Genomic DNA, 26,418 nt, shown 5'->3' with positions numbered 1-26,418 from the left:
GTGGACCCTTTCACCAGCCATCCTCTGCCTTTTCTTACACTGTTGTCTTTCTGAAACCCTCTGATTGGTCTTCAGCATCTAGTCTACGTTCCCTACCACCTCAGGATCAGTCAATGCACTCAGGAGTCTTTTCCTTAAGGTCTGCTCCCAGCCTGACCTGCCCTCACTGTTGTTGCCACTGCCAGCTTCTTTGTCCCTAACATGCTGTATTCATTCATCTGCTGTCTGATTTGAGCTCTGATCATTCTACCTTCTCCGTTCTGCCACTAGGGAGACACTGGTTTCCTCTCTAGATGGCATCCGCCCGACCTTCCTTCCTCTCACCTTCTCCCTCACTGATAACATTGTCCCAACATTTCTGAGGTGCCAAAACCGCTGCACCCTCCTTCCACTTTGGTCTCCTCCCACCTCTCTTTCATTCTTTGCTTGTCTTTCCTGTACCATGATTTCTCCTCCATGGGCTTCTTCATAGACTTTGTAAAGTCTATGGATTTCCCATGTCTCTCCCTCCTTATTGGTCCTTGGCATAGGACCCCCCACCCCCACCCTTGTGCCCCAACCCCTACACCTTAGAGCTTCAGGCTGTCTCTTTCTCCTTGTGAATATTTTGCTTCACAAGCTACACCTCCATTCATTTCTGCCACTCCTAAACAGCAAAACCAAGGATTTTGATGCAAATTCTCCCTTGCTGGAACATATTCCCTGATCCTCTCAACAAGCTCACCTCTCTAAGCTGCTCGGCTCCATAACCTGCTCCAACTCATTCTTCCTGCTCATTGGGAAACACCTCTCTTCTGTCCTGCTTTTCCACATGCTGCAAACTCACCCTCTGCTCTCCAAGCTCCCAGCTCCTGGGCCTAGGTTGGTCATTTCTCCTGCTTTCCTCCTCTACTGCATAGCACGGTACTGTCCCACCTGCATCATCCTGCATTCTCTCAGCACGATCTGTGATTCTGCCACTGGCCTAATTCGTGTTCTCAGGTGTGTCCTCCCTTCTTGACCTGGCCCCGCACCCACTGCTCCGCCAGATGCAGTCATCTCTGTATCACACGTACTGCATCGAATCCACCTCCTCTGCTGTCCATGCTCACGTCTCAGTGGCCAAGGCTATGGGACTTTTCCAGCACCCCACAACCCTGACTCCCAGAAGCCTTCCCAATTCCTTTCACACCCTTTTCTCTCACACCATGTGAAAACATTCTGGGGAGCCTCTGCCTCTGAATCCCCTGCCTTCTTCCTGTCACCACAGCAGTTTTGTCATCAGCACTCACTCTTATCTCCCCCCACCCTCCTCCTTACATCCACACAAATGCACCCAGTCTCAACCTGACTCTCCTGCCCTGCCTGAGACCCGGCTCCTCCGCTCCTCCTGGGTGCTGCTGCCAGTCCCACCCTCCTCCTGCCTCCTCCCTCCATAGCGCCCATGTCTTCAAGATGCTCTCCTTCCACGCTGTCTCCATTCCCCTTTGTGCCTTCCCTCCCCATGACAACAGATCCCCTGCTCTCTGCTCTCACCCGCACAGCCCACATCCTCTGTGTCACTGGGCCCTGCTCTGGGCCTCACTCCTCCACCTGAGTCCTCGAGTCTGGGACCGAGGCATTGGAAACCCCAGCTCCATCACCATGGTCCCGGTGGCTTTTCTGCTACATCCATTTGCTCGCTGTCATCCTTGTCCTGGTCTGTCGGGAACTGTGTTCCCACACCTGACACTCCTGATCCTGATGCCTCCATCAGCCCTGCTGCATGTGCATCTTCCCCTCACTCCACATGTCTGCCCAGCTCTCCATCCTCCCGCATCCACCAGTGATTCTCACCCGAGGATGCAGGACCCCAAGGCGGCCTATCAGAAGCATCTTTTGGGCTCGGTTTTCTCTTTTGCTATTGTCTGCATTCATTTTAGAGATTGCTTTTTTTCCTTACTTTTTCTGAGCTGAACACTGCTCACTGTTCAGATGACTGGATAGGCCTGCCTGGGGGTCCATGCCCCCAGCCCTCCCTCGGGTGAAACCCACCCCCCACCCCAGATAAGAATCACTGCTGTGGACGGCCACCTTGACTCCCTGTGATCACCTTGGTTCCCTGCACTTCAGTCTCTCCAGTTTCAGGCCTGGAGCATTCTAGTGCTTTCCTTTAACTTCTTAATCAAAGATCTCAGCATTTCCTCCTCTGACCCTCTCAAATAGGCCTGGCACTCTCCACGTGGAACTACCCCATTCCCTTCCTTATTTTCTCTCTGAAATACAACATAGGTGGAATCCCACTCTCTGTGAGAGTTGTTCTTTCAATGCCTCCCACCCCACCCTTTGTGCCCCTCCCTGCCACCTGATAGGACTCTCGGGTACTCTGTCCTTACCTTTGGCCTCCATCTGTTCTTCTGGGTGTTGACTATTGTCCCTTTTCCTTAATCACCACTTTTGTGGTAAGGTGCCCCCCTCCAAGAGACTTCCCTTTTGATCCACATAATCCTTTTTGTTTGTAAGAATCCAGCCCCTTACCTTGACCTTGCACCCTACGTGAGGCTACTTTCTTTTTTCCCTGGATTCAGGGTCTTCCCTAGCCTGAATTCATCACCCTCAACCCTGAACATATATCATCTATCAGTTAAATACAGTGGTGTTCTCAATGCTGGGAGCTTGGCTCAACATACCCCACCCTCCACCCCCCACCCACCCCGATTCCCTCTCCCCATGCCCTGCCCCACTCCCACCATTCCCAACCCTGCCCTCCCATGCAACCCCCACCCAAACCCCATCCCCAACCCAGACCCAAACCCCACCCCGAACCCCATCCCCACCACCCACCCTTCCCCGCCGGATCCGTAGTAAAGAGCCTGGCCCAAGATTCACACCTTTGCAACAAAGTTCAAGGCTTTAAAAACAGCCATTCCTTCCTGTCTATTGCTGTCCACCCCTTTTACACTTTCCGTTCCCTATGCCGAACCTCGCAGGCTGCTCTGAGCACTCCAGGTTCCTTTGTTCCTACTCTGGGACCTGCCCCTTCACCTCACTTCACCTGTGGCTGTCCTGCCCAGCTCCCTTCCATCACGCTCTCTGCCCTCCATCCTTCCCTGGGGGCCCCTCCACCCTGTCTTCTGTAGGTGACTCCCCTGTTGCGCTGCCTCATCATCCCACTTCCACATTCTTTCTTGAAGCCTTTCCCCTTGCGTCCACATTTCTTCTCTTTGCTTCCTTGGCCAAGGGAAGGTACCTGCCTGTCTGTGGCCCATATTTCTCTCAGCCACCCAGGGCCTGTTGCTTCATCTGACTCAGTCATCTCTTCTCCATAGGGATGTGCTCACTACTTTGACCTGCTGTCCTCACCGCTCAAACTTTTCCATTCTCTCTATCCCACCTTCTCTTCAAGAACTGTTTTCTCTTGCTCCTCCGGATCTTCCACTGATTCAGGCCAGCGCCTTCCCTTAGGCTGCCTTTTCCTTCCCTTCTTCCACTCCAGCCTTTTCTCCTCTTCTTTCTTTCTGTTCCATCAAGAAGGCTCCCACAAAACTCCACAGCCAGTCCCGCCACTTCCTTCTTTTCCTCATTTCCTCACCTCCTTTATTTCCATTTACCTCGGATGCAGCCCCAGTGAGCCGATGCACCCCTGCCATCGTGCCTGCCCATCTGCTCCCCATCAAGCCCATCTGGATCCATTTCCTCTTAGCCACACTACCCTCACTACACCCGTGTTTACAGTTTAAGACTTCTTCTTACACAGGTCCTGCCCTCCATCCTGTTCTACCTTTCCTCCTCTCTTGCTCTCTACCTTGAGCTTCCAAACATGAAGCCCTCATCCCAGCACCCAACACCCTGACCCTCTCCAAACCCTGGGCGTACTCTCTCCCGCTGGGCCCATTTGCTACTAACCTAAACATATCCCACTTAACTTTTGAAGGCCCTCCTCCTCAGCTTCACTATGAACCTCTGCGTATATTTTGCATTACAAGCTATACCTCCATCCTTTCAGCCACCCTTAAACAGCAGAAACGTGGATTCTGTGATTGTTGCAAATTGTCTCCTTCGCATTGTTTCCTAACAGCTCCTCTGGCCTTTGCAAACACACTTCTACCTACAATCTGGGATCAGTCTGCTTGAGTCCACTGTGAAGTCCCTAAAGTTACCTGTCTGTGGTTTTTATGCAGGTGCCATGTTAGTGTGCAGTGCTGACCAGCTTCCTTTGTTTAACCAATCACTTTGGCCCTTAACCCACTTTCTCCTAAAGGCTGCCGGAGCTATTGCTTCATTCTGCCTCTGTGGTCTGGTCTTAATACCAGGCATACCACCAACGTATCCTGAGATCTGCGGACACTCCAGTTTGGGACTCTGAATTCTGCCTCCCGTCTATTCACTTGGCCCCTTTACCAATGTTGAGACCTTCAAATTCATGAGATTCTCCCCCTATCATGTACCTTCTGTCCTTTTTTATGTCCATCAACTTCCTGGACCCATCTTGAGTCCGACATCATGCCTTGAGGACTTGAGAGCAGTTTCTGTTTTTCTAGTTAAGATGTACTGCACATCCCCCTACTGTTATTTTCCAGAGACCCTCAGCTTCATCTTCAGCATCCACTCCCTCCTCTGCCACTTCTAAGTCAATGACTGCACGCTGCAGTCATTTCCTTGATGTCAGCTCCCTTCCTGCCCTGCCCTTGCTACTGCCAACATTGCCATCCTTGCTGCATTGGATCCATCTGCTATCTAAAGTCACCCTTAAACGTCCTACATTTTTCGTTCTACCATGCTGGAGACAGCTGTTTCCTGTCTCAAAGTCAATCCACCTGACCTTTCATCAATTCCCATGCCCTTCATTGACACTGTGGTGTCCAGCTTTTCCAAGGTGCCAGCATCTTCTACATCCTCCTTTTCTCTTGCCATCCTCCCTCCTGTCCTTTATTCCTTGCTTGTCTTACCCACACTATGCTTCGTCATCCATGAACTGCTTCACACACTTTGCCCCATCTGGGGTAAATTCCCTGGATTCTCTGCATCCGCTCCCTCCCTCTTGGCACCTGGCATGCCCCTTTACTGCAGCGCATCCCTCCTGCTTTCAACAAGCTCTCCTCTCTTAGCTGCTGGGCTCCATTGCCTGCTCCGACTCATTCTTCTTGCCCATTAGGGAACGCCTCTCCTCTATCCTCCTCTCCCATGTGTTGCATACTCATCCCCTGATGTCCCAGCAGTCAACCCCTGGGGCGCAGGTTGGTCGTTTCTCCTGCTTTCCTCCTCTACTGCATAGCACGGTACTGTCCCACCTGCACCCTCCTGCATTCTCTCAGCACGATCTGTGATTCCCACACTGGCCTAATTCGTGATCTCAGGTGCCTCCTCCCTTCTTGACCTGGCCCCGCACCCGCTGCTCTGCCAGATGCAGTCATCTCTGCGTCACACGTACTGCACTGAATCCACCTGCTCTGCCCAGCTCTCAGTGTCCACATCCCAGTGGCCCAGGCTATGGGTACCTTCCAGCACCCCACAACCCTGACTCCCCAAAACCTTCTCAATTCCCTTTGCATCCTTTCTTTCACATTCTTGTGAAAACACTCTGGGGAACATGCACCTCTGAATTTCCTACCTTCTTCCTGTCACCACAGCAGTTTTGTCATCAGCGCTCACTCCTGTCCCCACTCCACCCGCCCACCCTCGTCCCCCACATCCCACGGGTACAAACGCACCCAGTCTCAACCTGACTCTCCTGCCCTGCCTGAAACCCGGCTCCTCCACTCCTCCTGGGTGCTCCTGTCAGTCCCACCCTCCTCCTGCCTCCTCCCTCCTTAGCACCCAGGCGTTGGAAAACCCAGCTGCACCACCGTGGTCCCGGTGCCTTTTCAGCTACATCCATTTGCTCGCTGTCATCCTTGTCCTGGTCTGTCGGGAACTGTGTTCCCACAGCTGACAGTCCTGACCCTGATGCCTCCATCAGCCCCACCACACGTCCATCTTCCCCTCTAACTCCACATGTCTGCCCGACTCTCCATCCTCCCGCGTCCACCAGTGATTCTCACCCGAGGATGCAGGACCCCAAGGCGGCCTATCAGAAGCATCTTTTGGGCTCGGTTTCTTCTTTTGCTATTGTCTATGTTCCTTTTAGAGATTGCTTTTTTTTTCCCTTACTTTTTCTGAGCTGAACACTGCTCACCGTTCAGATGATTGGATAGGCCTGCCTGGGGGTCCATGCCCCCAGCCCTCCCTCGGGTGAAACCCACCCCCCCACCCCAGATAAGAATCACTGCTGTGGACGGCCACCTTGACTCCCTGGCCTTTACTCTGCCATCTCCAGCATTTATTACTTTGCAGTTCCAGCTACACTTCCTACTCAAAGACCTTAGCATTTCCCTCCCTCACCCCCATGTATGCCAGGCACACTCTGCTTGAAATCACCTTGTTCTCCTCCCTGTCTACTCATTGAAACACACATGTCTCAAAATCCACTCTGTATGAGAGATTTGTTCTTTAAAATCCCTACAGACACACTTGTGGCCCCACTTACCCATATGACCGTTAGGTGTTATGGACACCCATCAGGTCCTTCCAGGGGCTTCCTGTTTGCTTGTTTCCTTAATCACTCCTCCTATTTTCAGATCCTTAACAGGGTAGTCCTGCAGAGACTTCCCTCTTTGTGTCTCATGTACCTGTTTGTTTCCCAAAAACCATCTCTTTACTTTGAACTTCCACCCTACCTGAAGCTACTCTACTGGATTCAGAGGTCTTCTCCAGCCAGTATCCATCACCCCCAGTAGTCAACATGTAATAGTCCACCAGCTCAATTAAGTAAGATGGTTTTTCAAATGCCTAGAGTTTGGTTTGCCTCCCCCTACCCCCATTCCCACCCCCACCCATATCCCCACCCCTTTCCCACTTGCAATCCCACTGCTCCCAACCCAGTCAACCCCCACCCAACCCCCACCCAAACCCCACCCAAACCCAATCCCAAACCCAATCCCAAATCCCACCCCGAACCCCATCCCCACCACCCACCCTTCCCCGCCGGATCCGTAGTAAAGAGCCTGGCCCAAGATTCACACCTTTGCAACAAAGTTCAAGGCTTTAAGAACAGTCATTCCTTCCTGCCCATTGCTGTCCACCCCTTTTACACTTTCCCTTCCCCATGCCGAACCTTGCAGGCTGCTCTGGGCACTCCAGATTCCTTTATTCATACTCTGGGACCTGCCCCTTCACCTCACTTCACCTGTGGCTGTCCTGCCTGTGGCTGTCCTGCCCAGCTCCCTTCCATCACGCTCTCTGCCCTCCATCCTTCCCTGGGGGCCCCTCCACCCTGTCTTCTGTAGGTGACTCCCCCGTTGCGCTGCCTCATTGTCCCACTTCCACATTCTTTCTTGAAGCCTTTCCCCTTGTGATACATTTCTTCTCTTTGCTTCCTTGGCCAAGGGAAGGTACCTGCCTGTCTGTGGCCCATATTTCTGTCAACCACCCAGGGCCTATTGCTTCATCGGACTCAGTCATCTCTTCTCCATAGGGATGTGCTCACTACTTTGACCTGCTGTCCTCACCGCTCAAACTTTTCCATCCTCTCTCTATCCCACCTTCTCTTCAAGAACTGTTTTCTGTTGCTCCTCCGGATCTTCCACTGATTCAGGCCAGCGCCTTCCCTTAGGCTGCCTTTTCCTTCCCCTCTTCCACTCCAGCCTTTTCTCCTCTTTTTTCTTTCTGTTCCATGAAGAAGGCTCCCACAAAACTCCACAGCCAGTCCTGCCACTTCCTTCTCTTCCTCCTTTCCTCACCTCCTTTATTTCCATTTACCTCAGATGAAGCCCCAATGAGCTGATGCATCCCTGCCCATCACATCTACCCTTTCGTTACCCATTCAGGCTGTCCAGGTCACTCATTTCTTCTTTCCCTCTTGGTTGCACTACCTTCACAACACCCGTGTGTAGAATTTAAGACCTTCTTACATAGGTCCCACTCTCTGTCCTCCTCTGCTTTTCCTCCTGTTTTCCTCTAGATGAAGTTTTCCATAAATGAAGTCCACATTCCAGCACCAAACACCCCAGCTCTCTCCAGTCCTTGGCCATACTCTGTCCCATGTACCCAGCTGATACTGATCTAAACTCCCATTACAACTACAAGACCCGCTGTGTCTGAGACTCTCCCTTGCCTACTTTATTTCATCTCTATGTACATACTTTCAGCTGTAAGCTATACCTCTATCCTTTTAGCCTTCCGTGACAGCAGAAGCTCAGATTCAGTGATCATTCTGAATTGCTTCCTCTGTATTGGTTCCTAACTACTCCTCCACTATTTGCAAGCATCTTTCTACCTACACAGTAGACTCAAACCACGAGTCCATTGCCAAGTCCCTGAGGTTACCATGCCTAGTGCCATCTTACCATGCAGTGATGCTATTTCCTTCATTTAACCTGAGTCATTTGTCCCCATCCCCCACATTCTCCTGTGGACCTAGTTCTGCATATTCCTGGGCTCTTGCGTCTGCTCTGATCCTACAGTCTGGCCTTGATGACGGTCATGAAACCAACTTTCCACATGAGATCTGTCAATGCCCCAGTTTGAGAACTCTGCATTCCCCTTCACCTTTCCACCTTGGCCCCTTGACCAGCATTCGTCACCGCCACAGATTTGTGAGGTTGTCTCCTGTTACATGCTTTCAGTCCCTTTCTTTTCCTATTCACTTACCTGACCCAACATGCATCCCATACGCCACCTCACATGGCTGCCCCACTCCCACGTCTCTCTTTTTCTCCTCAGGATTCACATTAAAACCTTGCATCACTCATCCACGCATTTTCTCCCACTGTTGTCTTCCAGATACTCTCCACTTCATCTTCAGCATCCAATCCTTCCTTCCCTACCCTCACTGCTGCCACCATTGCCACAGCCTCTTTATCCCCAGCATGCTGTACTGAGTCCATCTGCTGTCTGAAACCATCCTACCTTGTCTGTTCCACCATGTCGGACACAGTCCTTTCCTCTGTCGAACTCAATCCACCTGATCTTTCATCATCTCACCACACCATTCATTGACACGTGGTCCCCTGTGTTTCCAAGGTGGCAGCACTTATGCCCTGCTTCTCCCTTGGCCTCCTCGCACCTCTCTTTCATTCCTTGCTTGTCTTACCCACACTATGCTTCGTCATCCATGAACTGTGTCACACACTTTGCCCCATCTGGGGTAAGTTCCCTGGATTCTCTGCATCTGCTTCCTCCCTCTTGGCGCCTGGCATGCCTCCTTTACTGCAGCGCATCCCTCCTGCTCTCAACAAGCTCTCCTCTCTTAGCTGCTGGGCTCCATTGCCTGCTCCGACTCATTCTTCTTGCCCATTAGGGAACACCTCTCCTCTATCCTCCTCTCCCACGTGTTGCAAACTCATCCCCTGATGTCCCAGCAGTCAGCCCCTGGGGCGCAGGTTGGTCGTTTCTCCTGCTTTCCTCCTCTACGGCATAGCACGGTACTATCCCACCTGCACCCTCCTGCATTCTCTCAGCACGATCTGTGATTCCCACACTGGCCTAATTCGTGATCTCAGGTGCCTCCTCCCTTCTTGACCCGGCCCCGCACCCGCTGCTCTGCCAGATGCAGTCATCTCTGCGTCACACGTACTGCACTGAATCCACCTGCTCTGCCCAGCTCTCAGTGTCCACATCCCAGTGGCCCAGGCTATGGGTACCTTCCAGCACCCCACAACCCTGACTCCCCAAAACCTTCTCAATTCCCTTTGCATCCTTTCTTTCACATTCTTGTGAAAACACTCTGGGGAACATGCACCTCTGAATTTCCTACCTTCTTCCTGTCACCACAGCAGTTTTGTCATCAGTGCTCACTCCTGTCCCCACTCCACCCGCCCACCCTCGTCCCCCACATCCCACGGGTACAAACGCACCCAGTCTCAACCTGACTCTCCTGCCCTGCCTGAAACCCGGCTCCTCCACTCCTCCTGGGTGCTCCTGTCAGTCCCACCCTCCTCCTGCCTCCTCCCTCCTTAGCACCCATGTCTTCAAGATGCTTTCTTTTCCATGCCGTCTCCATTCCCCTTTGTGCCTTCCCTCCCCGTGACAACAGATCCCCTGCACTCTGCTCTCACCCACACAGCCCACTTCCTCTGAGTCACTGGGCCCTTCTCTGGGCCTCACTCCTCCACCTAGTCCTTGGGTCTGGGACCGAGGCATTGGAAACCCCAGCTGCACCACCATGGTCCCGGTGCCTTTTCAGCTACATCCATTTGCTCGCTGTCATCCTTGTCCTGGTCTGTCGGGAACTGTGTTCCCACAGCTGACAGTCTTGACCCTGATGCCTCCATCAGCCCCGCCACACGTCCATCTTCCCCTCTAACTCCACATGTCTGCCCGACTCTCCATCCTCCCGCGTCCACCAGTGATTCTCACCCGAGGATGCAGGACCCCAAGGCGGCCTATCAGAAGCATCTTTTGGGCTCGGTTTCTTCTTTTGCTATTGTCTATGTTCCTTTTAGAGATTGCTTTTTTCTTCCCTCACTTTTTCTGAGCTGAACACTGCTCACCCTTCAGATGATTGGATAGGCCTGCCTGGGGGTCCATGCCCCCAGCCCTCCCTCGGGTGAAACCCACCCCCCACCTCAGATAAGAATCACTGATGTGGACGGCCACCTTGACTCCCTATGGCCACCGGGACTCCCTGCACTTCAGTCTCCCGAGTTTGAGGCCTGGAGTCTTCTTTTTTTTTTTTGTGAGACAAGAGTTTCACTCTGTCGCCCGAGGCTGGAGTGCAGTGGTGCGATCTCGGCTCACTGCACCCTCACCTCTGGAGTTCAAGCAATTCTCCTGCCTCAGCCTCCCGAGTAGCTGGGATTACAGGCATCCACCACCATGTCCAGCTAATTTTTTTCTTTTTAAGTAGAGACAGGGTTTCGCCATGTTGGCCAGGCTGGTCTCGAACTCCTGTCCTCAAGCGATCCACCCACCTTGGCCTCCCAAGCCTGGAGCCTTCTTATGCTTGCATTTACTGTTGAAGATCATTGTTTTGAAGGGCCAGAATGCCCCTTTCTACCTGTTTCTGTTTGTTCGTTTTTTTACTACTTCTTTCATGTGCTTTTTATACTTCTTTCTTAGCATTTTTCGTGTTTTTTGCATTCTAACTAACCTGGTAGTCTTCCCATGGAAGCACTTTCTTTTGCACATTTCCTTTTCTTCCTTTGGCATCCTTCCACCCCATTCTTCCCACCCCTTGTTTCTCTACTCCATACTCACCCTCCAGCTCTTAAAAGGATTTCTCTTAAAGATCTACATTGAAACTTTGACCCTTCAGTACATGAAAGCGACCTATACTCTAAACCCCCTTCATATCGGCCTGATAGCTTCCACACCCGTACAATATTTTCTGTTCTTATTTTAATATTTCCTATCCTTGAAGTTTACCTACTGTGACACAGGTGGCAAGATTCCACCTTTAGGACTGCCTCCAGTTACTCCCCACTCCTCTTATCCCCATCATGCATTCTTTTTACTGTACTATAGTATTTTCATTATCTTCATTCATACTGTTAATCCATGCATCTTTCCTGTCTTTTCATTATTATTCAGGATGTTTTCATCTCATTTTTGGATTTTCTTAAAGACTCTTTTAGTCCTACCTGGAAGCTCATTTGGCAATCCATTCTGCACCTCTTTTTCTCTTCTTTGACACTTTGAAGCCCCTGTGCCACTATAATCTGTTTACCACTGTCTTTCTGGTGCAGTGAGCAGCCCTTTCCAGATGTGGATGTGCACCCTTCAATTCCATTTCCTGGTGCCCTTTCCCCTGTCTCAGCTCAGTTCCTCTTTACTCATTTCTGAACTTCTTTCCTCCTTTTTGGAATCACATTTAAGTATACTACTCAATCTACGGTGCCTCTCCACCTTTTTTGTTTTTTGCCTTTTTCTAATATTCTACTCTGATGCATATAGTTGTCTTCTGACTTGCTTCTTTTCTACTTCACCCTTTTTCCCTTCCGTATCTTTGGTCCATCTTTAATCACATAACTCTTTTCTTAATTTATGCTCTTGTTCTTCTGACCTCATTGTTTCTGGGTTTCCTTATTGTGAAGCTGATTTGCCCTGTGTTTACTTAAGTTACTCTGAAATGTTGCCAAATCCATGCAGTGCTCTTTTTATTTAGTGTCCATCACTTGTTTTCTTCCTTATTCCATATGATATGATTATAGTGGCAAATCTTATTTTTTAGTATGTCATCCCTCGCATGACTTTCCCATCCTAAGGTAAATTTTAAATGCCTTTTCCCTTTATTTTGTTGTTTTTCTTTTTCTGCCTTGGAAGAGCACATTGTTAATCACTCATACACTGTGTGTCACTCCTGTGCATTCACTAAGATCTTGCTGTCAGGCACCTCCTTCTGTTCGCCATTCACTGCTCAGTCCCTTTCGGTATTTCTTCTTTCCAGCATACTATGCTGAACTGCTTTAGTTCTCTGTTTGTTCCTTGGTAGGATCCCTGCCACTTGCCTTGTTTTATGTCCACTTCACTGAATGTGTCGCTAATCTTTCTGTCAATTGCACTTTTTAATGCAAATGTACTTTCCTGGACACTGTCTCTCTTATGTCCAATTTTTAGTTATCATTTTATCTTGTCCCTTTCTTTCTCCCTTTAAGAACTGCCTACACAGTCTTCTTCCTGACTCGACTTTTTAAGTACAAGCAATTTTCATTATCCTGTGTGCTTGAATAATAATTTTTGGTAGCAAACACTTATATTGCATTATCTTAAATTTGAAAAAGCTCTTATCCATCTCCCTTTAAAAAAACTCAACCTATTTTCTCAATCATCACTAAAACACTATGATAAAAAAAAAACTTTTAAGTATTTTTCATAATATACACCATTTTAAAGGATAATGACCTAATTATTTAACATATCATCAGTTCATTAGCAGACATGTTTGTGTGTAGTACAAAATGGTCTCATACTGTAATAAAGACTATAATTGCATTTGCGTTTTATACTGCAAGGAACAATGGAATGTTTTCAATATAAATAACAAATGCATATACATTTTTAAATAAAATATAAAAACAAGAAGTTTTTTGGAAATATTTACTTACCACCTGATGAGTTGCTTGAATTGTCCCACTCATATCATGGGGAAGATGACAGGAATAATGCATAACACATTTAACATCCTTCAGCATAGGGAATGAGCCTATCAGCACAAGAGCCACGGCAAAAATATGCCATCTCAAGTAGGCTTGGGTGCAAGCTAAAAGTTTTTGTTAGCACAAGAATGCTAACTCACTGTACCAGATTTTCTAAGTACATGGTGAGAGGTATATATAATCTAAATCTTTTCATATTAACAAGTATTTAGTCTGTATGAGCAGATAGCTGGTGATATCTGAATTCCTCATTCCGGTCTCAATAATATTTGCTGTTTCATACCTTGCATATTCCAAACCCAGACTAATTCATACATTTTTTTCCTCCAACCAAGCATCTTCTCCTCTCCCTTTTCCTTTTTCTTTTTTATATACACAAGTCTTCTCAGTTGCTTAACTTTCAGCCAATCCTAACATTATTTCTTAACTTCTTGGCCAATTTAACATCATACTTACTGCTATGTCCTTTTGTAACTCCCTTTGAATATCTGCCCTGCCATATCGTAAATATTGTACAAATCATTTACCCACTGACTCTATAATAAGTGAATGCTGGATTATTCTCTGGATGTTAACCTTATCATGATTCCCAACCAGTCCTCAAGCAATAGCATTCATTTGTTCTACAAAGAATCCCGATCTATACCTGTCAATCCTCATGTTTTTAAGGTTTCCACCAATGGCTTCTTATCAGGGTTTATCTTAATTCATCTGCTTCTAACCTTCCCTAGCAAGCAGTCACTTAAGAAATAAATTTCCCACTAAGACTTCAAGTGCCAGCCTATCCAACTTCTATTCTTTTTCAGACTCCTGATCTTTTTTCATTCTGTATACGGTTCTTCTGCAATCTGACAGTTCTGTTTCTTTAATTTATACTTAATCTGTCTTCTTGTTTTTCCACCTACTCAAAACTGCTTTCTAATTCATACAACGTCCCATTTATTGACTTGCTATCCTCTGTTTCTTTTTTCTATCATGAGCTTTGGCTTAAGTATAGAGCAACAGCCATTTTTCCTATCAATATCTGTGACTATTCAAATAATGTCTTTCCATTTACAAACAACCTGAACATTTCCCTTCTACTCCTTTTCTCCTTTTTCTCTTTCTCCTTTGGCTGCAAACTCCTTACATTTTCTCCAGCATTCTTTCTTCATTCAGCTGTATCATTTAGTGGATATAACCATCTCTTTTGGATGATATGTACACTCTTGATATTCAGCACTATTCAACCATCTTCCATCTTCCTCACTTTGTACTTAATCTCTTTCCACCCTCCATTCAGTCTAGACATCCTGGGATCCCTGCTCTGACCCATTTTAAGTCCATCACATTAATCTTTCTCTAACCTCCCATTCTGTTGACTCCACCAATTGCTTCAAATCTTTTTCCAACAAAGCTTTCTGGGCAGCAACATATACTCCAGTTCTTATTTGCTATGTTCTCACTCCCTTCTTTTCTCCCATGGTTGGTATCTAGCTTAACATACAACTCCACTGAACTTGTAATTCTGATTCTTAGTGCTCCTCATCCCGGCCCTCCTTATACCCTTCCCTGTTTAACATTTTGCAAAATTGCATTGCATGCTCAGCACCCCAACCTAAATCTAACATGCCTTCTCCTTCCTTAATTTTAGCTTCAATTTTTCTTCACTTTTTCCTTCTCTACTCTTTTTTTTTGTTTTTGTTTTTGGAGACAGAGTCTTGCTCTGTTGCCCAGGCTGGAGTGCAGTGGTGCCATGTCGGCTCACTGCAGCCTCCACCTCCCGGGTTCAAGCAATTCTCCTGCCTCAGCCTCCCGAGTAGCCGGGATTACAGGCATGTGCCACCACGCCCGGCTAATTTTTTTGTATTTTTAGTAGAGACAGGGTTTCTCCATGTTGGCCAGGCTGGTCTTGAACTGACCTCAGGTGATCTGCCCCCCTCGGCCTCCCAGAGTGTTGGGATTACAGGCATGAGCCACTGTGCCCAGCCTACTCACTCTTTTTTATACATATCTTAATAGTTGCTCTTATAGCCAGTTCTAACATAATATTTCTTTTCTGAACAAATCTTAATATCCTGCTTCAGCAAGTTCTTCCTAATTTCTTTTATTTGCACTGTCATATATATTAACATCAGTATTATCAGCCTCCATCGATAATCACAGTGATGGCTACATCATTCTTCTCAAGGTATACTCTTGAGGTATACTCCCTCAATGCCACCCACCTGCTCCATACCAAATACAGATCATCTTCTCACCAAATAAACCACTCACCCATGCTCTCCAGTTGCTCTCTCAAACCAGTCTTTCAGGTGCTATCAGTGGCTTTGAATCAAGATTCACCCTGATCTTCCCCCTCTACTCTTTCTTATCAACAAAGCTCTTTAATTAAAACTTTTCATTCCCCTAAAATTAATACACCCACTTCTTCCTATCTTGATGTTGTATTTGTTTCAGATCTTTTTTAAAGAAACCAAATATTGCACATATAGTTGAGATTCCTCGGTATCACTCCCCAAAATCATTTACCTCTCTCCCTTCCAAGAGAAAATCACTACATGAATCTGATACTTATCCTCATACATATTTTCATAATTTTACTACATATCCATAAATAATATGTAGTGCTGTGTTTGCAATGCTGTATAAATGTATGTGTGTGTTCTCAATAGAAAAAACTTCCCATCAAGACTTGAAGAGCTAGTCTGCTTTCTGGCTCCTGCTCGTATTCAGGCCTTCGCTGCTCTTCACCATCTACACCACTCATTGCAATCTTCAACAACACACATTTAACCCATTAGACCCCTTCTGAGATTTGACAGATTTCTCCATTCCAGTTCTTTTTAGTCCACAGCTTATTTGTCTTTTTGCAACTTGACCACTCAGAACCCTGCTCTAATTAACACAGTGCTCCCATTACTTAGATGAAAACTCCTTTCTTCTTATTCTGTTATGCTCTATCATATCTTACCTATCCATTTTGGCTACTAGCGCTCTATCATATCTTACCTATCCATTTTGGCTACTAGCGCTCTGTCATATCTTACCTATCCATTTTGGCTACTAGCATTAAATTATCATAGCAATGGATATAGCATTATACTCTTGAGGTTTACTTCCCTCAAGATTCCCTACCAGTCCTCAAGAAATACAATTAATTTCCTCTACAGACAAACTACTCACCCACCCTCCCTAAATGGTCAATACCGATGTATTTAAAAGTTGCTAGCAGTACCTTTTTAGGAGAATTCATCTTAATAAAACTCCCTTAAACTTTCTTATTAACCAAGTTTTTAACCAAAAATGTCTACCTACAGCATCAAGAGCTAATCTACTAATTCCCATTCCTGCCTGGGTCCCTGAAGCTCTGTTAGATGCACCATTCATTACCATTGGGCCTTCCCACCCAATTTGACCACTTGGGCCCATTTTGAGATCTTAGCAGTTTCCCCTTTTAAAAATACATCTGATCTGCCTAGTTGCCACTCCATCTACTCTTAACTTTTGTCTGTTTTATACGATGGTCCTTTACTCAGCTAGCCAGCTCTCTCTTCCTTCTTATTCCATCATAACCTTGGTCCAAGAATGATTCCTTTACCCCCCAGTCAATATCTGCCATTCCTTCAGTCATCCCCTCACATCAGCAGGAACTCTTCACTTTCTTCTTCCATTCCTTTCTTCCTCATTTTGCCCCAGAGAATCATGCTGCTGTATCTTCTATGTCCCTCCTTCTTTCAGCTGTCACCTGTGTGTCATTCTTATGGACTCAATGGGTTCTTCTGGATACTCCCCTCCCCTTGGGCACTCGCTGCTCAGCCCACTGCCCTCTGGCCTGTGCCACATTCTCCACTGCATTTGTCTGTGCTCTCAGATCTGCCTACACTTTCATAGGATTCTTGCCACTGGCCTGCCTTTTATGCCCATCCCACTTAGCCTCTCTCACCTCTCACCATACTGACCAAACCCATTACTTCTAACATTTTTCCAACAAAGCTTCCTGGACAGCAAAACCTTATACCCTGGTTCTTACTTTGCCACCGTCTTACCTTATTCTCTCCTTGTTAATACACAACTCTGACAAATTTCCAACTCTCATTTCCTAATATTCCCATTTAGCCCTCTTTAATGCCCTTCCATATCTGTTGTTTTTCTGCACTGCATGTTCTGCCCCCTACCTCATTCACACGTTCTCTCTATTTAGCATCCAGCCTCCATCTTTTGTTCTCTCCTTCTTTGCGATTTTTGCATATAAGTCTCCTCAGTTGCTTCTCTCACTTTTGGCAAGTCCTAATATGTTTTCTTAATTTCTGAGTACATCCTTAATGTCCCTCTCAGAACATTTTTCCAAATTTCCCTTTGGAGGCTTCCCCTGTATAGCCTAACCTTTCATAGTGATGGATACATATTCTTTTTGAGGTTTCCTCCCCTCATATCCCCACTCTCTCCCTCATTCAAAACCAGTTTTCTACTCTTCAGATAAGCCTTCCCTTCCCCTTAGATAGCATCTAACCTAGCTTCTTTCTTTTTCATCATGACCTTTCGCCCAAGTATGGTGCCAAATACCTCCAGTTAGTATCATTGACACTTTTTTTGGTCAATACTAAGTGATGCCTTCTCGTCTGGAAGCAATTTTAACTTCACTATTGTACACCTTTTTATTTTGCCTTATAAAAACTATATTCAGTATCCCTTCTTCATTCAGAGACTCTGTATATGTCAGTTCCATAGATTCAGTACTGTCTTTGGATAAACAGACCCCTCACACTCAACACTCACTGTTCAGACCGCACACTGGATCTGAGGTCCAAAGCTTCCTGAACAGTGACCCCTCATAACCTCAATTCTTACCTAGCCACATTCTCTCCTTCTTCTGTCTTCTTGAGTGGCTGTGACTGGATTAACATAAAATCACTCTACCAGAGTGGCTACTCTCCCCGTCCCAGTATTCCTCATCCCGTCATGCTTCAGTGCCCTTCCTCACTGGCCCGCTTACTGTGCTGCAAGTTCAGCCTCCAGTCTCATTCATTTATCCCTTCCCTTTTGTACCCTCCATCACCTCCATTCTCTCCATCTCTTCTCTCCTTTCATTTAAGTCTCTTCAGTTGCTTCTTTTAATTTTCAGCTAACCCTAACACGACAGTTGCTAGAAGAGGCTCTTTATCAGAATTGTTCCTAGCCTGCCTTTGTCTAAAGCAGTGGTTCTCCAACTGCAGCTGGTTAAAACAAGCTGCAGGGCCTTACCCCATGATGTGGTTTGGATCTGTGTCCCCACTCAAATCTCATGTCGAATTGTCATCCACAGTGTTGGAGGTAGGGCCTAGTGGGAGGTGATTGGATGATGAGGCCAGTTTCTCATAAATGGTTTAGCACCATCCCCTTGGTGCTGTTCTTGTGATAGAGTTCTTACACGATCTGACTGTTTTAAGTGTGTCGTACCTCCTCCCACTCTCTATCTTTCTCCTGTGAACTGCTGGCTCCCCACCATTCACCTGCCGCCATGATTGTAAGTTTCCTGAGGCTTCCTCAGCCATGCTTCCTGTACAGCCTGTGGAACCTTGAGCCAATTAGACTTCTTTTCTTTATAAGTTACCCAGTCCCAGGTATTTCTTTATAGCAATGTGAGAACAGATTAATGCACCCTGAGTTTCTGACTAGGTCTGGGGGAGGGGAGAAGAATTCATATTTCTAACAGATTCCTAGATAGTGCCATGTAACACATTCTAAGAAGCATTGCTCTCAACTTCTCCCTCAACCAAGCCCTTTAATTAAAAATCTCCCACTAAGGCATCAAGAGCAAGTCTACTGACTCATTCCTATTCAGGTCTTTCCTTCTCTCCCATATACTAGTCACTGCAATCTGGCCTTACACCCACTGAATTTGGCCAGCTGGGCCCATTCTGAGATCTGGCAGGATTCTCTGGGCATCTTTATGGCGCTGTGGTCTTTCTTATTACCACGCTACCTTTTCAGAATCATTATCTAGTTTATATAATGCTCCCCTTAGCTTTAACCCCTCTTCATGTCTTTTGGCCCAAATATGGGACTGTCTCTCCAGTCAGTCCTGCCATTCTTCAAATGACCTTTTCATCTGGAGGCAACTTTAATGTTTTCTCCTATTCCTTTTCTCCTTGTTACCTATCTTGCCCTAAAGATGTACACTACCTTATCTTCAGCCTCCCTTCTTTTAGCTGCCATCCATATTTCATTCAGATGGACTCTGTCTCCTCCTGAATGGCACTTCCTAGCCAGATTCTCTCTAGTGTCTGTCTCTCATCTGTAGAAAATCTTCACATGACAGAGTAACTTCTAAGAGTAACTTTAATACAGCACTTACATGATATTCATTTGTTTTTCCCCTTTGGTGATTTGCCCTCCCTTAATTATATAGAGTATAATTTCATCTACCATCTGTACCTGGAAACAAAGAAGTTTTACCCTTGAGATGTGTTTCCAACACGATCTCCAGCCACTCCTCTTCCAATATTAGTCGTCCATTCTACAAACTACTCAAAGATCTATCCTGGTGTCTTTAAGTGCTGCCCTATTAGGGCTCATCTTAATCCATCTCCTTCTAATCCTTCTCATTAAACTTCTCACAAAAGCTTCCCATTACTTTTCAAGCACTTGTTCTTCTTCCATTGTATCTACTGCTTTTCAAAGTCTGCAATTAAGAGCCAACATTTGACCAAATAAACCCACATTTTAAGGGTTTACAAGATTTCCCATTCTGGGAAACGATTTTCCTCATTTTACCTGTCCATGCCACTCCACCTACGCTTACCTACTCTTTGTATAGTTCTCCCTTTACACAGTTTTCAGTCTCTCCTTATTTAATCTTACACTTATGGGGCCATATCCCTCCTGTCAATACCTGCCAATCTTCAAATGACTCCGTCTCTTCTGTCTGTTCTGCAGGCTCTTCCATTATTTTCCCCAGTTGGCCCTAGTAAAACAACTGTTACTTAGTCACTTGTTTTTTCAGCTATCATCTTGTGTATCATTCTCATGGATTTAGTCTTTTCTTCCTCGTCACCTCCACACTACTCTGAAAACACTTGCACTTTCAGTTCATTCCAGACCTTCATAGGGTTCATGCCACTGCCTATGGCAAGACTCCATCTCATTTAAACTCCTTGACCTTTCACTCTATTGGTCACACTTGTTGCTTCAAACATCATTCAAGCAAAGATTCCCAGATGGCACTTCCTCATGACACCAGTTCTTATTTATCTGCTTACTCTTTGCATTCTCTTTTCTTCTTTGGTTGTAACCCAGCTTAACTCATATCTCTACTGCATATGCAGCTCTGCCATCTTCTGGTGTTCCTCATTCTGGCCCTCTTTAATGCCCTTCCCTACCCATACTTATATATATAATTTTTTTTTTTTTTTTTGGAGACAGAATTTCACTCTTGTCACCCAGGCTGGAGTACAGTGTGGCCTGATCTCGGCTCACTGCATCCTCCATCTCCCGGGCTCAAGTGATTCTGCTGCCTCAGCCTCCCAAGTAGCTGGGATCACAGGCACCTGCCACCACGCCCGGCTACTTTTTGCATTTTTAGTAGAGACGGGGTTTCACCATGTTGGCCAGGCTGGTCTCGAACTCCTGACCTCAAATGATCCACCTGTCTCAGACCCCCAAAGTGCTGGGATTACAGGCGTGAGCCACCGTGCCCAGCCCCTACCCACACTTTATATTCCACACTCCATCCTAAATCCTACATCTTCTCGTCTTTTAGCTTCCAGCCTCCATCTTCTCTTTTTTTTCCCCTGTGATATTTTCATTCATGTTTCCCTAGGAAATGTCTGTCACTTTTAGCCAATCCTCACATAGCAGAGTAAGTTCTAGGCAACTTCAGTGGAACACTATGCAATAGTCTACGATATCTTAACTGTCAGTCAACCTTTCACTTGCCATCTCTCTTTCTTTTTGTGAGATGGAGTCTCACTCTGTCACCCAGGTTAGGGTGCAGTGGCATGATTTTGGCTCACTGAAACCTCCAGGATTACAGGCATGTGCCACTACGCCCAGCTAATTTTTGTATTTTACAAAAAGTTTTAGTAGAGACAGGGTTTCACCATCTTGGCCAGGCTGGTCTCAAACTCCTGACCTCAAGTGATCTGCCAGCCTTGGCCTCCCAAAATGCTGGAATTACAAGCGTGAGCCGCTGCACCCGGCCCTACCGTCTCTACAGAAATAGATACAGACTTTTTTACTTCACTCTTCATTATCACCCATTCCCCATCTAGTAGCAATAATCCATTCTCTGGACAAACTACATGTTCACACTCTCTTGATAAATCAAGCCTAATATTTCTAAAGTTGCCATGTATAGCTTTTTTTTTTTTTTTTTGAGATGGAGTTTTGCTCTTGTTGCCCAGGCTGGAGTGCAGTGGTGCGATCTCGGCTCACCACAACCTCCGCCTCCTGGGTTCAAGTGATTCTCCTACCTCAGCCTCCCAAGTAGCTGGGATTACAAGCGTGAGCCACCACGCCTGGCTAATTTTTTTTTTTTTTTTTTTTTTTTAGAAGAGACAGTGTTTCACCATGTTGGCCAGGCTGGTCTTGAACTCCCAACCTCAGGTGATCCACCCGCCTCAGCCTCCCAAAGTGCTGGGAGTACAGGCGTGAGCCACCGCACCTGGCCCATCTATAGCTTTTTATCAGCATTCATCAGTTTATAACTTTCCTATCAAGCAAGTCCTTTAATTAGCCATTCCCTCAAAAGCTTCAAGAGCTAGTCTGCTGCTGCCTCCTACTGAATTCCTTGCTCCTTAACCCTTTCTGTGTATTTCCCATCCAGCCGACCATTTAGACCTAGACAGGATACCCCATTCTAAATCTTTATTCCACACCTGCTCTGCCAGTAGGCCCTTCCTTATGTAATATTTTCTTTCCTTTGCTTCCAGTCTCTTATTTCATACTCTCTTATGACGTTTGGCCCAGCAATGCTGTCTTACCTTCCTGTTGATGTGTGTCATTCCTTAGTGACCAACTCCTTTTCATCTGAGGACAACTCTAATGTTGCTTTCCAGTACCATTCCTCCTTCCCTTTCTGACTTTGTCCTAGAGAAAAACCCTCCCACCATTTGTACAGCATTCCAAGAGACTCAACACGATTTTCCAGGTAGGTGTGTACTGCTTATTTTGGCAGTCACTGCCCAGCTTTCCTCGATGTCCTACACGCTATGCTGCACCCATTCCTTCTCAGTTCAGTCCAGACCTGCATAGACTGCTGCAATTAGCCTGTACAGATCCATCTCTTTTGCCCCCTTTCTAATCTTTTGCCCTAGTGACATACCCTTTTCTTTAATTATTATTCTAACAAAGCTTTCTGGAAATACCTCGTAAGTGTCTCTTACTTTGTCATGGTCTCCCCCAGGTGGTTGAGACCTGGCAGCTCCCTCCCACCTTTCCCACCCTGCCCTTTGCCATACTGCATGTTCTGTACCCTGGCCCAACTCACATGTCCCTCTCCTGTCTTAGCTGCCAGCATCCATCTTTTCTCTAATTCGCTGGGTTCTTTTCATACAAATCTCCTTAGTGGCTGACTCTCATTTTCAGTGAATCCTCACAAGACAAGCCTAATTTCAGAGAACAGTTTTAATGCAGATCTTCAGGGCATTCTTTCCTGATTCCCTTTGGTAATTTGCCTTGCTTTGTCTGTGTAACTCTCATATTTACATTATGGCAGTGCATTCAATATTTTCTTGCCATGGAAAGGCCCCCCCCCCTTTGCCTCCTCGCCCCACTTCTTCATCCTCTCTAGCAGCTTCGATAGATTACTGCCTGGACTTCCTTAGATCCCTGTAACCTCTCATTGTATCAATCAAACCATTTAAGTAAAAAAATTCCCACTAAGGTGTCAGGAACATTATCTCTACTAACACCATTCCTATTTACTTCGTTAATCTCTTTCTCTGTATCAGGTCCTTATATGTAAGTGTCTTCTGTCTTTACCTCCACATAAAACCCAGCCCCTGTGCCCAGTCTGTGATCTGCCTTCATACTTGATGTTGTCTCTTTGTCCTCCTCATTTGCTGTAGCCTCTCTGCTTAATTGGAACCGCACTGGGTTGCTATAATCTACTGCTTAATGTCTCTCCTGACTCTTCATTCTAACTTGATCATGACCTTTTCCCCTACCATATCCTGTATCTCTTTCATGGTTTCAAAAAAATGCCTCACCTGACCTGTTCTGGCCTTGTGTTAACTTTCACTTCTTTCCCCTTCTCTCTGAAGAAAATCCTATCTTAATTAAACCACAGTCGTTCTTTCCTCAACTCCTAATGGCATTGAAATGGATTCTGCAGGCTTGATAGGTTCATTCTTTCCTATATGGGTCAACCCGCTGCCATCGTTTGTTTTCAGCATATTGTGTTGAATCCATCTGCTCTCTGAATTCAGACCCATTCTTCATAGTCCCCACCAGTGGCTTAAATTAGGCACATCTTATCTAGCTTATCTCTAACCTTTCAATCTCTTGACTGCCTCAGCTCACCAGAGCCTGTTGGAAAATCATTTGAAATACAAGGTATTTTACAATTTATTCCTAAACAAATTATCTTCTCAGCACCTAGGCATTAGCATGCCGCTTACTGTTCCCAGCTGCCCCGTGGACTTTCTGGCCTCTTTCGTACATCTTCCTCTGCTTGCCAAACCTCTTTTGCATCTTTTGAGAGCCAGTTAAACTATTGTATCGTTTCACATTTTTTGCAGTTTTTCCAGGCTGTTTGTTAATCCTGCACCCTCACATGGCACTCACTTAAAACTTAGAGGATCTGTGGCATTGAGTTGTAAAGTCATAGATAGATCGCACACACACAGCCCACACACTTATTTAACTCCTAGACAGCTCCTAGAGACAGAGATCATGTCTCAGTCATCTTTTTATCCAAGTGTCTGGCACATAAGCTTATACCTTTACATGTAATATCAACATGTATTGACAGTCACTACATGTGTGGATGGATGAATGGATGGAATTTAAAGTCAAGACTGAGCAGATGAAAGTCTTATTACCCAATCTGTCATATAAGGTCTTCACATCTGAGCCTGTTCTTTCCTCTCCTTGCCTATCCCCCAAATAACTTTTTAACTCTCCCAATATCTAATATTTTTTGTACCTATAAGCTTTTTCCAGACCACAGACAAGATCCTAAATGCCTTTTCTTCATCCCTGCTTGCTAAATCCCCTCCTTCAAAAATTTCAGAAAATCCTGTCTTTACTTTATAAAGACTTCACTTTCCAAAAATGTACCCCCACCTCCATTTCTTATTACTTAACACCACTTGTGTGAAAACATACAACTGCCCACTTGCTTTTCCATTTAAGACACTGACTTCACCAATACTAGAAACTCATTACTGACCTACTCACTTTAGGCTGAAGGTTGACCAATAAAGCAAGTTCTCTCTGGTGATCTGTGGACCCGCCATCAGTCCACAATCTAAAGATGGTATTGAGATGCTGATGAGATTGGTCAATGTTAATCTGATGATCTGTATGCTTTTTACCATCAGTATTTTTTTTTTGGTCAGGTCCTACAGCAGTGGTTCTCAAAATATTTATTTTTCAACATTTAGGCCCCTTTGATAGGCATGGCAAAAAGCCCCCAAAAGTACCTCTCTGCTGCTTTCTTCATACCAATAGAGAAACAGTCTGCCCATGTTATCATTTCTGTACTGGTGTAACCCACAGTGTTGAATAGACTTTACATTCATGCTTTGTGAGACTGCCTTTCTGACCCGCTTGTAGGCTGCTTTTGAGAACCACTACCCTAGAAAACAGGGCATGTGTGTTTAACTGGAAAATGTGGAACACAGTGCTGAGTACAGATGGCACTTCCTAAGAAATGATGGAAACGTCTCGCTTGCACTCCCCACTGATGCAGGTTTGCCTTCCTTCTCCTCCAGTTGCAGGCACCTTTAGCTGCACCATGAAGTTTACAGTCCGGGACTGTGACCCTAACACTGGAGTTCCAGATGAGGATGGGTATGATGATGAGTATGTGGTGAGTCTTCCCAGCATAGAGACTTTCTTTGACACCTTCAAAACACTAAGTGACTTCTGCCTTGAGAGAACATTTTTCTAGGAGCATCTGACATAAACTTAAGGGATTTCTATTCTTCTGAAACAGATGACAACTTAGGAGGACCTGGACTAACCCTCTTCTGTAACTGGACAGCATCAGGCCAGAGAGAATTGAGATTTACCACTTCATCATTAAAACAAACTCACCCTTTTTTTCTTTATAATAGGGATAATTAAGAGATGAAAATAATGACATGATTTTCATTGAGATCAGTTTTGTTTAAAATGATTTGGGGAGGGGGGTTGGTTTTGTTTTTTGTTTTGTTTTTGCTTCAGCAGCTGTTAGTTTATAGCCAGATCATGGATTTAAAAACCTTCACAGAATGGAGGGAAAACTTTTTAAGAAATACCAACCTCTTAGTGAATGATCAGAGGGTACCGTGTGCCCAGAACTCAGTGGTCAAGTGTGGGTGCAACATGACTACTCTGTACCTCAGGGCTACAGATGTTGATCTGAGGCTCTTGCCAGATGTTCTGTTTTCTTGCTTTCCTTTGCTAAGGGCTACAACATTAGATTTATCCAGACTACAGAACTTAAACTATTTTGGTGGTAGAGTTTTCTCTAGGCTCCAGAGGACCATATTGATTAGTTCCTTTATCTTTGCCCTATAACAGAAAGGACTTTTCTTTACTGACTGCTTGCTTGTCACCCACTAGCTGGAAGATCTCGAAGTGACTGTGTCTGACCATATTCAGAAAGTACTGAAGCCTAACTTTGCTGCTGCTTGGGAAGAGGTGGGAGATACCTTTGAGAAAGAGGAAACCTTTGCCCTCAGTTCTACCAAAACCCTTGAAGGTGAGACCGATTTTGCTATCAGTATATCGCCTGATAACAGTATAACACCTAACAGGCATATTTGTTACTCCAGAAGAACTGCTTTAAAAAAAAAAAAAAACAACTTCATAAATCTCTTACTTAAAAGGCCAGCACCCTGTCTTCATCATCTAATTGATCAGCCATTTTCTAGTCCAGTAGTAGCCTCCCTCTGCACATCACCAACAACCCCTTTCACCAACAGCCCCTTCCACCCCAGCTCCCAGCATACACTGGTGCAGAGGGAGATCCCTGTGCTTTACTTTCCTAATACTGTCTCATACATCATCTCAACACAGAGGCTGTCAACAATATCATCACATTTCTGGGCATGCAGCCATGTGAGAGGTCCGATAAAGTACCTGAGAACAAGAATTCCCATTCGCTCTATCTGGCAGGTAAGAAGATTCCATCAGATTTTCCTTCCATTTTCTTGCA

The 26,418-nt window shown here is 45.9% G+C and overlaps 1 protein-coding gene across 2 annotated transcripts in view; it reads left to right on the top strand.

Annotated features, from left to right (window-relative positions):
- COPG2 (COPI coat complex subunit gamma 2) overlaps nt 1-26,418 on the top strand; it is a 162,683-nt gene that overhangs the window by 135,280 nt on the left and 985 nt on the right. For both annotated transcript variants that reach the window (XM_024249541.3, XM_054560634.2), the window contains exons 21-23: nt 24,989-25,086; nt 25,824-25,962; nt 26,280-26,378. In XM_024249541.3, coding sequence (XP_024105309.1) covers nt 24,989-25,086; nt 25,824-25,962; nt 26,280-26,378 — 336 coding nt within the window. The remainder of the gene's footprint in view (nt 1-24,988; nt 25,087-25,823; nt 25,963-26,279; nt 26,379-26,418) is intronic.

Source organism: Pongo abelii, chromosome 6, assembly GCF_028885655.2.
Source record: "Pongo abelii isolate AG06213 chromosome 6, NHGRI_mPonAbe1-v2.0_pri, whole genome shotgun sequence".
Classification (NCBI taxonomy): Eukaryota; Metazoa; Chordata; class Mammalia; order Primates; family Hominidae; genus Pongo; species Pongo abelii.
This window is presented reverse-complemented; position numbering and strand designations above follow the sequence as displayed.